The 14,708-nt window shown below is 42.9% G+C and overlaps 1 protein-coding gene across 3 annotated transcripts in view; it reads right to left on the bottom strand.

The window, feature by feature from the left end:
- ESCO2 (establishment of sister chromatid cohesion N-acetyltransferase 2) overlaps nucleotides 1–14,708 on the bottom strand; it is a 630,612-nt gene that overhangs the window by 584,933 nt on the left and 30,971 nt on the right. For all 3 annotated transcript variants that reach the window (XM_069605632.1, XM_069605634.1, XM_069605633.1), the window contains exon 2: nucleotides 12,562–12,624. In XM_069605632.1, the coding sequence (XP_069461733.1) occupies nucleotides 12,562–12,614 (53 nt within the window). In that variant the 5' untranslated portion in view covers nucleotides 12,615–12,624. The remainder of the gene's footprint in view (nucleotides 1–12,561; nucleotides 12,625–14,708) is intronic.

Genomic DNA, 14,708 nt, shown 5'->3' with positions numbered 1-14,708 from the left:
GGGGCAACAAAAAGGCTATCAGTGATAGTTTGCCTGGAGGAAGCATTGATGTATATGTCAGCGATGGGCAGGCCAGGGTTGAAGACCAGGAACGCTTTAAAGGTTTTCCTTCCAGGGGTCGAGAGAGAGGTAGGATAGGTGATAGAATAGCAGTTAGAGTAGATAGGGGAGATGGAGAGCACCATTGAGGAAGGAGGTTTGGACAGTGCACGAGGAACTCAACAGGCGGCCTAGCAGCAAGACGGGCGCAGACGAATCCGATGCACGTCGCACAAGTCGCCGAAACAGTGGGGTTGCAAGAAAACGCAGTCCAGGGTGGGAGCTCTTGTAACAGAGCTCTACCATAAACGAGCCCTCTAGTGAACAAACCTTTGTAGACGAGCCCCATCATAAAAGAGCCCTCTGCTAGACTGTTGCAATGAAAGATTTAATACCCCTGGGTTACTCAGCCATTATAGAAAACCACCTAGGTGGACCGATGGGAGAGAGATCATTTTTCCAGCTGGTTACAAGCATTTCCTTTTTGCATGCGATTGATTGTGTTGGGTGATTAACTCAACTATTGAACAGAAGAAGTCAATCTCAGAGCCCAAATTCTTTTGGAATCCCATTCTAGGTTAGGGCTTAAACAGTTGGTGGTGAGTCCAACTCACTGGTCACACACTGGACTGCACTTTTGATCATTCAAATTCAGTGATAGTGGCCCCACCCAACCCTTTTCTATGGGCCAATCAAACGGGAATAGTCACAGTGAAATTGGGTTGTAATTCATCGGTAATGCAGGGGCAGGGGGAGGTTTAGGAGTTACACAATTGGGAAATTCTCAGCATTAGGAGCTTAGGACCTTTTTTCGAGGAGCCAGATGCTTTAGCCAGCTCTCTGCATCAGTCCAGTTACTGGATAACTTCTATGACAAACACAATAAGGCTACAAAGATACTAGCACCAGAGTCTTTGTAGAAACGGAAGGAGACAGGTGATAAGGAAGGAATAGTTTTCCAGTACACTGATGAGTGAATAACAAAGTAAGAACAGCAGAGGTTGGAGAAAAAAACAAAAAACAAAAAAAAAACACTTTAGTTTTATATTTATTGTGCATTTTAGTTCACATTTGTACTTTTAAAACATTAACACTAGACATACAGTTAATACATAATTCATTACATAAAACTAGATTCATATGATTAAAAATCGAAGACAATTGCCAGAAAGTCTAAAACCCTTAACAGTATTGAAATTGCATTTGTATTTCAAATACTGATCCAAAAATACTCAAAACCCAGCCAGTCTAGGATAATTTTATTTTCCCCAAGTGAATCTAGAGCAGGGCATAATACACACAGATCTTTTAGACATTCATCCTCAGTCAGACAATAGCGGCACAAACGAGATCCCCTTGGTGCATTCCCTCTTCCACCCAAGGTCTCCCTTAATTAAAACGGCTATACTCCAGTAGCTCCACCCTCAGTTCAATCCATACATATCTGTGCAGCTACATTTCTACTTTGTTTGGATTATCCGGAACTCAACTGACATGTGAATGTTTTGAAGCAACTTGTTACAATTGCTTCCCCACTGCAGAGCCCTTTACCCACTAGGAGTTTAAATACAAGAAAAAAAGATGGTCAGGGACGTCCGAAACAATTGCATTCTCTCCCACTCAACAAAAGCCTGGATTGGTAGTTGCCCTAGTCATAGAGTACCCCAACCAATGGCACAGTGTTGGGGAGTGCAAAAACGTTCCTCCACTGCATGGCCTCCAATTTTGCCCATGGATTTCCCGGATCCTGCGGTTCGGCACCAAAGATCAGGCGAGGCAGAATTTGACAAAATTGTTCGATCGGCAGAAGCGCTTGGAATCTCCCAAATTTGTGATCAAATGGTCTTAGCTGGGAGGCTGCTGCCACAAATTTTGGTTTCAAGTCATTCAGGGGTCCCAGCCTCCCTCTGGAGGAATATATCATAGTGCTTAAATATTCTGGCCATTCAGGGACCATCTACATTTTTTCCATTTTGAACGCCCTATATTGAATACCAGAACATTTGACTGGTCTACATTAGTTGGGATGTCCAGAGTCGCCAAGTATGACGGAATGCTATTAAGAGCCCAGTTGCAGGCCAATTGGAGTCATATCCAGGATAACCATATCATTCGCATAGTTCAAATATTGGGATTAGTCCTCCACTTTTCCCAACATGACATGTAATTTATATAGTAATTAAAGAGGCAAGGTACAAGCACCTACCCCTGGCGCAAACCACGTTTAGTGTCAATCCAGAACAAGGATTATTTTGGTCCCTAAATGGAGAGCTTCAAGCAGGTCAATTAATGGGCGAGGACAGCCATCCTTATTAAAGCTTTTCCACGAGGGCTGCCCTGTTGACACCATCGAATGCCTTAGATGTCCAGGAAGGCAACATCGGCCTCCAAGCCTCCTTCGCCAACGATCAGCACAAAGCTATTTAGTGACAACCCTACTCCTTTCTTAAAACCCGACACCAATCCAGGGAAATCAGGCCCTGCAGCCCCCCCATCTGGAATTTCTTTAGCAGTAACCTGGCACATTGTTGGATGCTTCGAGAAATTGGCCAGTACTGCGAAGGTGACATACAATCTCCTTTACAGATGGGCACAATCAGGGCATCACCCCCATGAGCCAGGTAATCTGATGCTCCAATATATTTGCAAACAATTAAGACCATATAGTTGCACAGAGCCTAGGGTTATATTTTAAGCTCACATGTGACAGCCTGTCTAGGCCTGGGGCATCTGACTTCTTACTGGTTTTAATCAACATGAGGATATACTCATCACATGTCAAAGCTCCTACCCAGTCATGGATGGAGCTGCTACCCCAAAAACCATCCTGAAAATAGAGATCTTTAAAATGCTGTACCCAAACTTTCTATGGGATGGCGTGTGTCCAAGATAGTAGTACAAACTTCTGTGTGACAAATTTCCCAAAGGTACCCCGAGGAATTTCCACTTATACAAGCCAGCATATTCTCTGCTTCATTGATACCCAACAGGAATGTATGCCCCACCAATTTTGACATTCCCTTTTCACTTTTGCAATGGATTATTCACCGTCCCCAGCTTTCCAAAGCTGATATTTTTGATAATGGCCCTCATTTGTTTTTTTACAAACATGAACCTCTGGATCAACAATTATGCCCACCCAGCCGTTTACCTCCTCATTTTAGCTGCCTTGTCAGGAGCGCAACCAGCGTAGCAGTAATTGAGACCAAAAGCACCCAGCATTAGTAGGGATAATTCTTAATAAAAGCTGCAATGCTTTCCTCGAACATAGGTGCAATTTTAGGGGACCATTTTACCACACAGGTTCTTGGTCTCTCTCAACAATAAATCCTGGGGACCTAGCCGCCACCGGGATTAACCCTGGGATATCACAGACCACCATAGAATGATCACTCAGATCAGAGAAGATGCTCTCCAACCCCTTAAACAGATCATGGGGATACAAACAGTCCACTAGAAACGCGAGCACACAATTAGACCAAGGTAACGCTGGCGGCACATCACCAGTACAATTATAATTTAAGGCTGCCAGATCCAATGCTTCCAATTCAGTTTTAATCAGCTCACCCCTTTCACAAGCTGCACTAGAGGTTTCTACTCTCGTTGGGGCCCGATACCATATGTCCTCCAAACACTCTGCATCGAAATCCCTGTGGAGGATTATTGAAGCACCATCTTCTGGGATCCTCCCAGATTTCCCCCACCCCCCCCTGCCAACAGGGATCTCCCCCTGGCCCCCCCAACAGGGATTTCTCCCCCCCCAAAAACAGGGATTTACCCCCACTACCCCCCCACCACAACAAAAGGTTAGATAACGATAACACCACCACCACCACCAGGCAATGCTCCAAATTCGAATACACATTAATCGGTAAACATGTTGCCAATGCCTCAGGACCCTTGTCTGGCCACTCCAGGATGGTTGCAAGCCTGTAACTTATCTCAAGCTCTACTTGGCGCGTCTTGAGACCAGATTTTGCTTCACGGCTGTCAGTAGACCCCCAAAGTGACGGCCCATAAGGCCACGTTGAGCCCCAATGAATTCCACGTCATACCCATCAATCAAGGGTGTATCCATCAATAAGGTTTCCTGTATACAAATAATATCAAATTTCAACTTAGCTTGGCTATTTCCAATACTAGCAAACCCCCTGGAGTTCCAGGATACAACCCTCCCCCTACATCACTTATCCCAACCATTCACCCCTCTAACCGCCTGAGCAACGGGCCCAACTTGCGTCCAATCCCTTACCACCATACCTTGTCCACAAGGATGACCTCCATACTGTCCCGGTGTCAACTCCTCCCTCCTCTCCCCAGAATTCACCCATCCTAAACTGGGTATCTCTGCGAGGACTTGGGTTCATTGGAGTTATCTGCCCCCTATCCACCACTTCAAAACCCAATGCAAGAAACCAAGACTCCTCCATTAAGATTGTTTAAAGCATACTAGAGTGTAAATAAACGTTCTGAATATCAAAGCAATCCAAGTTCCAATCTAATCCAAAACAACTAAAGAAAATATAACAAATGAAAAAATAATTCCAAAATAACTAAAAATGGGGTTGGGAGAGGGAATAGTGGTTTTGGCAGTGGGAGAAAAAAAAATATTTAAAAAAAAAAAAAAAAAAGGGCTTCAGGAGAGAGACCCCCCTGCCCCCAAAAAACAATGAAAAATGAATATTATTTTGGAATAGGTTACTTTGCATTTGTTCTTTTTTCATTATTAGTTATTACATGTAACCGAACTGCACAATTTCAATATCTTCCGTTGTAACCAAGTGAAGGCTGGGAATCTCAAAGAAAAAGGGAGAGAATATATATTTTTAGTTTAAGGGAATTCTGTTTGAACTTTCAAACAACTCAAAAGTACACAATTAGAATCACTCATTGGCTTAGTCGTATTCCTCTCAGGATTTTACGGTTACACATTTCTCCCTTTTGATAACTTTTTCGACCCTCCTTTAGGGGACAATGTCACAGGAGGCATCTCTGGGAGTTTCCTACTTTTAGCAGCTCCATTACCCACCTCATCAATAGTATGCGTCATGGGGATATGCGCCATGGGGATATGCGCCATGGGGATAGCCTTCTCAGTCATTATTTGTTGGGACTTCGGCGCCTTTGCCAAGTTCATGTTAGTCTTGGATTTGGCAAATATCGGGTAGACCTTGAGCAGTTTTCTTGATAGTTGAGCCGATCGTTATGCAATAGCACACTTGACTTATATCCCTTCAATGATATTAAAATTTTATCTCACAACAAAGCATTTTCCTTTACCCAGCCCCATTTTCGAACCTCTTCACACAGACCATTGAGCCATAGCCTCCTGGATGTTTTCCTCAATCTGCTCATCATGGAGTACACCGAAATATTACTGACATCTAATGAGACACTCAGGGCTACTCATAGCCCCCAGTAAGTCCCTTGGATGATATACCTCTGCGCCTTCATTCTTTGAACGTTTTGCCATATCATTTCCCTGTTCCTGCTGTTTCAACCCAACATTATTTCTGTGTTTAGTTTTAGGTGCCTTCCCATCAGGTTTGGTATAAACTTTCCTCACATTTAGGGACTGCAGGTTCAGAAAAATTTTAGAGCTTCTATTATTCTTTTTACTTGCCATTTTAGAATGTGTAGACATCTTCGAGGCCAAACCCTTAACAGGCTCCGAACTAATTTCAATGTGGCTACTACTAGGGATGGTCTGAGCCACAAGATCCACATCACCCAAAACAGAAACTCAAACCTGCACTGGGTCCAATATAGGCCCCACTCCCACTGAGACTTAAGCTGCCTCCAGGGATATAGGGGCCTGAACTTGTTGGTAACACCTGCAATTTTTTGCAACATAAATGATGGTTATGTTGACCCAGACAAGCAGTAACAAACCCCTCCAGGAAGGTGGCCTTCCCCACAAGGTCCTTCAAAACCTCTCCCCTCCCACAGTTCAAAGTTTCATTGTATCCAACAGCCAGAATATTGGGAACGATAGTTCATCCACTAATGCAGTATCAGGCCCAGGTTAACAAGGATCCCCACCTTTGTGGAGAACATAGCGGTCGGGTAGGTTCCCCTCCACCCCCCAAGTCACCTAGGCCACCTGGTTGGCCAACCTCCTTAAGTTGGCTCCCCTGGGTCAGTCCCACACAACAAACTTTTAACCTTAGCGAGCCCGCCTGGCATTTCATGACATCCTAATTGGCAATTTTCGGGTTGTATCTGTATAGACAGGTGAAGAAACCGGCGATTCAGTAAGTATGCACTGGTTTCATTTAAAATCCAATGGCAGTCTCACACGTTACCCCAGCTCATGCGAGACAACTGGGGCTAACATGGAAAAAGTCAGAAACCAAATCCATTCCTTGACCCCATATCACCTTTCACCATATCCTGGATGTTTCCTTCCATGCCCAATGCAATTTTCCGGCAAATGTTACCATTACATCCCCAACCTCCCCCTGCATCATACACATTTGGATAGCAGACCGGGTATCCACGGTTTGGGTCGGGTCAGCAGTCTTGGTTAGCAGCAATCTTTCTGAGCATAATAACACTGTATCCATAGTGGAGGCATGTAAATCCATTCTATCACAAGACCTTTCAGAAAACATTCTGCACTTTCTAAAGTGAGAGACAAGCCAAAGTGGTGCATGAACGCTCTCTGTAGAATTTCAAGAAAATTATTATTAGGTCAAAGCAGAGCTGTTTTTCGGCCTGCATTTTTTTCAACCACCACCAAGTTCTGGGAGAATTGCAGGCACCTTTGGCTGTTAAGAAGACCCCAATACCATCAAATATTTTGTGAGAAAATGGCCAGTTTCTTTATAGATAAAAGCATGGTAATTCAAGAGGAACTTCAGGGGGCGGGTGGGGGGTTTGAAGCATACAGCTTTAAGCACCCATGGCAAGTGACCAGTTTAAATATGTTGCGCACGTCACACAATTGCACCTTCTGGACACTATAACGTCGTCCCTCAGGCTTGGAACATGATCCATGTCCTGCAAAAACGTTATTCTGTCAAGGAGGGTTGGGGAGGAGGGGGGAAATTTAGATTGTGCGTGTGCTGTGTCAGATTATGAATAGATATTTTGCATCCGACATAGTTCCACCTTCCGATGAGGCCAGCAGTGATCCCTCTTTTCAGGAAATCTACGGTCAATGCTTGCTGGTCGAACCATCAGCCCATTTCCCTACTACCTGTATGTAAATTAACGGAATCACTAGCGGCACAGCAATTGCAGACCCATGCTAAATCACATAAGTGGCTTGACGCCCCCTCAGACAGGCTCAGGCTGTATCACAGTCATTGGTTGTGGCCATAGTGGAGGATTTGAGACTGGCAGTCCACCACATAGGCGCAGGGATTCTAATCCTAGTGTATCTCTCGGCTGCCTTTGATGCGGTTGACCGTGCCATTTTTCCTCAGTTGTTACAGGCTTTATGACAGAATCTTGGATTGGCTCACTTATTTTCTATCGGATAGATCCCAGTTGGTGGTGTGCTCCACCTTTTGAATTGGGCTCTGAAAGCAGTGTTCTTTGGTGCCCCTTAGGGATCTTCCCAGAGTCCCCTTTTTGTTAAACCTCTATATGAGACAGTTAGCACAGCTCATTAGATCTGCAGGTGTGAGGTTTTACATTTACATGGATTACACTCAGGCCAAGTATTTAAGGATGCGGACCTCCTGGGGGGGGCAGGGTAAATATCTGAAACAGGTCAGCACTTGAATGTTCCAAATCAAGCTTAAAGTCTATGTCCAGAAAACAGAGATGATTTGCTCTGCTACTATTGTTGGTTTGGCAGCTGCAGAGGTCCTTCGAAGGGCAGTCTAGGGCACACACTAAACAATATAATTGTCAAACAATATAACTCAAAAGATTAGATTGGTCAAGTCCAAATATGGGAAAAAAAGTTTATTTTTTTTTAACACTGTTTTGTATATAAAGCAATTCAATAGCTGATAAGTATTTAACATCTTGCATTTGTAGAAAGTAAATAAGCATGTATTTTACACTGTTATTCTTGACAAGCAATATAACACTTGGGTAATCATTGAAAATGATTATGAGATTGTTTTTAAACAAAAGAACAAATAAAGAGAACATTCAATAACATTATGTCCTGATATCCAAGCAATTCAGTTCTGGAGAGTCTTAATAAACCAGATATCTCAATAGGGATGGATGTTACAGTTCTTGAAGAGATTAAGTCTCTCAGACTGACATCTCCTATTGGTTACTATGCGTTTCAGGCAGAGTTGCCCTTCTTCAGGTAAGGATATCTGGGGATGTAGTTCGATTCTAAAGGTTAAAGTAAAGATAATCGGATATCAGTGTTCAAGAAGGCACTTCAATAACAATGTACTTTTTTTGTCAAGTTCAGTGGATCAATTAACCTCCATCACTGACCTTTGAATACACATTTCACGAGTTCTGATGTAGTTCAGATGTATTGGAAAATTAATAGCGCCAGTTCTGTGGGTGAAATTTTAAAGCCATAAGTTTAGAGATAGGACAGCTGGGTCGGTTTCGATCAGTCGCTAGGAATCAGCGCTGGGTCCCACGTCGAGGCCAAAATATGTTAAACGTTGCAGTCCCATTGATTTTAATGTAGGCGACATCGACTCACCTAGTTTCCATTTTCATTAATGGAATAAAAGCACTGGGTTTTGTCATCTTCCTGACAGGAAATCAGAAGTAAATATGCCTTCATTAATTCGGCACACTGTGTCTGTGGACACAGGATTACATTAGTTGTAAGAAGTTGTAGCAGAGGCAATCTAGTTTCCAAGTTGTCGTTGCGCTGTGCAGCGGGTGCAAAATGTACCCTCTATTTTCGAAATTGTACAATACTACAGTGGTGATGTCTTACTCACCCACTTCTGATATGGGTGTCAAGGATGACAGGGCATCGGATCTAGATATGTTGTGAAGCTCAGATGTGCTGAAGGTATTCAAAATGGGCCTAACTCGTCCCACGAGGAAAGTGTCCCAGTGTTAGCTGCTTGATCGTATAAGCGGACATAATGCGCGTCTACAAATTCTTCCGATGGATGTATTAATTCAGAGTTTGGTTTATGCAAGTCTTACCTTTGCTTCCATTGTTCTTCGGGTCTGCATTTGCTCGCTCTCTCATTGATTCTCGGCAGCTCGTTGCTAGGCGACGATGGTGCCTGGCCGTTAATTGATATTGCAGTGTGGCGTTGAGTCGGTAAAAACAGGGTGCCATCTTCAATTCTTTTTGTATTAAATCAATAGATTGCATATAATAAAGGATAATCACAATAGATTTCCAATCTAATTAGAATCCAAATTCAGCTATTATTCCTGTGTCCAGGGTAAGAGGGATATTCTAAAAGGGGGGCTTGGTTCATCCAAGAGTATACAGAGGCTCTGCCTGAATAAGTGATGCACTGTTCGAGAAGAAGATGTTGCGTTATGTCGGTCATGTGGTTGACTGACATCTCATGTGTCTGTTACACTGGTTCGCAGTCAAAGGTTTCACATTGTTCTGAGTGAGTGTGTACTTATAGGTAGTTCAGGTCCCAATGCAAATTCATAACTCGGGGATGTATTGCGTCAAATTGTTAATTCCAATAAATGTCTCTACCGCCTCTCCTAGGATGCGTGCAACTGTGGGTCTGTTGGTTGAAATGTTGTGCCACAGGAGACCTCTCCGATGACAGTCAGATGTTCGCACCACCGTGTTTTACCTTTTCTGGTTGTTAGTCCCACATAGTATATCCTGCAGGGGCATTTAATCCCATTAATCCTATTTTTTGGTGTCACATGTTGATGTATTCAGTAATGGCATCTGGTGCCCTTTGTGTGGATGATTGGTGTTTCCCATGGCAACAATTGCAGTTATTGCATGGTATGGTTCCATTGAAGTTTTTTTCTTGTTTTTTATGTCCAAAGTCTGCTTTAATAATATGGTCACGTAGTGACCGACTTTTAATATATGCAAAGAGTGGTGGATTAGGGAATAATTTTGCTAGTGTCAGATCTAGTTCCAATTCTTTTTAATTATTTTTTTTTATCTGATTATTCTGTTGGGAGTGGGTGGCGACATAAGAGATCAGTTTGTGGTTTTAATGCTTCAGATTTGGATGTGGTCATCTCTGGTCGCATGGCCTTGTACCGGCTCCTTGTAATCTCGTTCCAAAAACGTTTTAGTACGTTCTGCGGCTTTGGTTGTATATTCTTGTTCTTCAGATATAATCAGTCTATACCTGAGAAATTGACTTAAGGGGATACTCTATATGGTTCTTTTTGGATGGAAGCGGGATGCCAGTAATAGGCTGTTTTTGACAGTCATTTCTATGAATACAGTTGTTTCAAGTTGGTTTGTTTTGAATAGACTAGAACATCCAGAGATTCAATTGATGTTTTACTCCATTTGTGAGCGAATTTAATCCTTGGGGAAAGCGTATCCATAAATTGAAAGAACCCCTCTAGTTCTTCTGCGGTGCCACGCCATATCCCAAACAGGTCATCTACATACCTCACAAAACATTTCAAATGTTTCCTCCATCTCGGGTTGTGGACTACTTGGGTTTCCTCCAGGTAAGCCATGTAAGTATTAGCATAGCTGGTGGCCATTGCTGCCCGCATTGAAGTTCCAGAGATCAGGACGAAATATCAATCGTCGAACATGAAGTTGTTGTTAAGCACTATGGTAATATAAACAGAGAATCTCCTTTAATGGGTTCTTTGATGTTCAATAACATCCAATCCATGGCCTCTAAAGGTCAAGAACCTAGGTGTTCATCTTCTCCTTTCTCTAGAAAAACAAATCTCCAAGTCTCTGGTTCCTGTTTTTTCCATCTGCGCACCCTAAAAGGTCTCTTGGACTGCTTTGCTTTTGCTCAAAACACAGATAGTAAACGCCTTCATTTCAAGCAGTCTGGATTTCTGTAATGCACTAGGTCTAGGACTGATGAAAATGGGTGTTAAGCAGATTGCAAAGAATCCAGAGTGCTGCAGTGAGGGTATGCCTGACCGACGGAGAGAGCACATCACCCCAGCGCTGGAAGGCTTATATTGGCTTCCAGTAGATGAAGTTTAATACTCTGTATTGTGCATCAAGCTCGGTACTGTCGGACGCCAGACTTTATAAGTGCTAAATTCTGCTGTTATGTTCCTGGGATAGGTCTGTGCTCGGCCTCAGCTAATCTTTTGTCAGTGCTCAAGTTCAGCTGGGTGAAGTGGGTGTGGGGCGCGGTACCATCGCTTCAAGCTGCACAGCTGTGGAACTCGCTCCCCGGGTTTCTGCAGGGAAAGGAAAATCATTTACACTACAAAATACAACCTGGAGACCTTTCAGTTTCCTGCTTGAATGGGGACTTCCTGTTGGTACAGGGGGGAGGGGGGGGCGCGTGCAGCTGCATCCAACCTGGTTTAGTTAGGTTCGGTTCACCTGTACCCACTGTTTCAGCACCTTGATACCTCTTTGCAAGGTGAATGCGCTTTACAAGTACTGTACCCTACCAGAATTACCTTACACCCAGTCTTATAAAGACTATAGGTGAAACCGATTTTGGCGATTGTCCCGATTTAGGCGTTACAGATGACATATTTTCTCAGTTGTATAGCAGTCAGCAATTACTGCATGACCATGCATATATGGAACAACATAATAGATTTTTTTTAAATGTGTTAAACTGGTCAAGTTCCACCTATATGGCCGTCACCCAATGTAGTTTACCAATAAACATACGAACAGTGTTTCACATGCAATTGTCCCTACAGAAGAAGAAGGGCACAAAGATCGGTATCCAATGAACTACTACCACACCACATTGAGGAAGAAGTCTTGTAAAGGCAAAACGACAGATAAACCACCATTCACAACTAAAATATATATATATATATATATATATATATATATATATATGCACAAGCCACACGTCGGTGTGCACGAAAACCTAGGGCTGTAAAGGAACATGAATTTCAGACAGCTCACAGCACTGCAATATACTACCTAGGGCACAAGCACTATAAAAAGTACCAGAAACGGGAGTACCCTCTTAGCAAAGTAGCATAAATCATTGCAGTCAGAAAGAAAAATATTGTTGCGCTGTAAGAACTGCTGCAAATCCCATGGAAGTTGTACTTGTCATGAGAGACAAGACCAGGCAAAAATAGGTCCGGAAAGACAACAAAATTGATAAATAATGATGCAGTAAGATTTTTTTTTTAAAGTTGTTCTCTTGTAAGTTTAACGATTACTGTAATCTGTAATCCCATCAGTAAAAACCATAAATAAAGCATAGTGTCAGTGAAAGCAACAGTATGGTACAGAAAGCATACATGCAGTGCTGCTCAGAAGCAGGCTGTGGTGCATGAACAAAATGGTTTAAAAAAAATAAAAAAATAAAAACTAGCACTAGCACACTTCCATCCTACGTTTCGTCTTAAATGCTAGTAACGGTTTAAACACCAGGCGTGGAAAAGAAGAAAATACACAGGTGTTTTATTAACTAGAAAGGAGCAAAGATGAATAGTCTTATAACTTACCTGGAGGAGCCTGCAGAGCTGTACTTTCTTTTCCGTGGTGTAAGTGTCAACATTTTAAATTTTCTATGAATAAAAAACAAAAGAAATTCAGTAATCCAGAAAGGATTTGCTTGTACCGCTTTCATATACATACTTCGCAATGTGCAGCTCAATGATAAATCATAGGCAGCATTTCCTAATCAGCACAAACCAACGCATGCAAGTATTGGAATGCCAACTATTTAAAGCCTCTTCAATAAAAGGGTTTATAGAGAACACCCTCTTAAACCTTGTATTCTCAAACAGTCATTCCGATGTGTCACTGCTTCCAATTAAAAAAGGTTTATGAAGACCTGCAAAAGCTCAGTGCGAAACAAAACCATATCCAAAGTAAAAACTGCAGACCACCAGCCATCCCCAGATTCCATTTGACTGGTAGGATGGCAAAGTTATTACAGATCCCTGAAGCCACCATCACCCGCCTCCCAAACTCTGTGCTGCCCATGCACCTCAGATTCTAAACCCATTGGATAATGTAACTGTGCCGTGAAAGCCTTCAGACAACTCGCATTGAATGAATTATTTCATGACAACATCAATGAAATTGTCAGCAACAGGAACACAAACAAATCCAGGAAACATAATTCCAACTGGACTCTGGACATAGGGCACAACCCAAAACTGAAGCCCTACATAGCTGTTGCCTCACCTGGCAACGAGATAGATAGGGCCAACGATCAGCACAATGAGCAAGGAGATAATTTGGAACCAGCGCTACCGAGTAGGACACCCAATGGTTACTCGCTCACAGGCAGCAGAGTTAGGGCAAGGTCTTCCTACACGTACAGTGAGATACACTGTCAGTTTGTTGTTTTTCTCTCTACACACATTCATCGATAAATGTATGTTTTCTTTCATGCTGCCCAATGATTCATAACACAATACCTCCCAAAGCAAATTTGTCCACTTCATTAGAAGGTCCAATAGCTTCAGCCCGTCCTCCTGGTCTGTACTACCACGTTTTTATAGCATACTTAGTTCAAGCTTACTCACAACTAGAACAAGTAAACCCCATCTGTCCTCGCAGTACTCAGAGATCCCAGAATTGGAACATCCATTTACAATGTCGGACTACATGATACACGGGGTTAAACCTAAATACAACACTAATCTATTAATGCACAGTTGTTGCACTTTTCAGGCGGGCAACTGATATCTTCAAGCTGCAAAGATCCAGCAGCACAGGTAAAGGGGAAACTGGGAGAAATAATGACAAATATTCTACCTTTGTTGTGTCGCTTAATCCCAAGTGGGGTTCTTGCATTTATCTTCTGGCGAATATTTGTGTCTAGTGAAACCGCTGTATCTTCTAATACTACCCCAACCCCAGCGGGTGGATCAACCATGTCAGGTGGACAGGAAAGCACGCTAAGTCGAGATAAGCGCAGTGCTGACACAGACATTGGGGGTAGAGGGGTGGGAGGTTGACATAGATCTTACTGACACTGCTCGAGTAGAATATGCAGTATAAACACATGACGAAAGTAGGCTATGAAACCACTGGGGTGAGTCTGATCACTAATCCCCTATGCCTCGAGTAGCTCCAAAACGTTCTTGCTGCTGGTATTTCAGTTGCTATGAGCACAATGCTTCATGAAACTATCCATGGTTGCAACCTGAGGAAGATTCCAAGGGAAAACAGCAACACTGAGATGGACGCCTCAAACAACATTGCCCTATGAACATAGTTACATAAAGACTCTTGAGATGATGAAAAATTACTGGAAGTTTGACCAAGCTATACAAAACATAAATGATGGCCTGGAGAAAGGCAAGACTAAAACACTGAAAAAGCTACCCTGCCCGAAGAGGGCTGTGAAAGAACTAGGAGAACCAGGATGTTGGGAAAAGACCACAGATGCTCGTCTACGGCCAAGTACACAAAGAGGAAGGATGGAAATATGGGAGTAGTAGGACACACCCTAGTACAAAACACCAGTGAACACAGTACAAGGAGAAAATGGCAAGTGCCTGAAATAATGGGATGCAAGTGCCAAATTGCTCACCTGGGTAGACAATGAAGTTGGACTGATGCCCATAATACCCCTGAAGAAACCAGCATTGTGCTACAAGAATGAGGGAGTACTGAGCGTTGGAGATAACCTAGA

Source organism: Ambystoma mexicanum, chromosome 4p (assembly GCF_040938575.1).
Source record: "Ambystoma mexicanum isolate Mex_15411 chromosome 4p, UKY_AmexF1_1, whole genome shotgun sequence".
Taxonomy (NCBI): domain Eukaryota; kingdom Metazoa; phylum Chordata; class Amphibia; order Caudata; family Ambystomatidae; genus Ambystoma; species Ambystoma mexicanum.
This window is presented reverse-complemented; position numbering and strand designations above follow the sequence as displayed.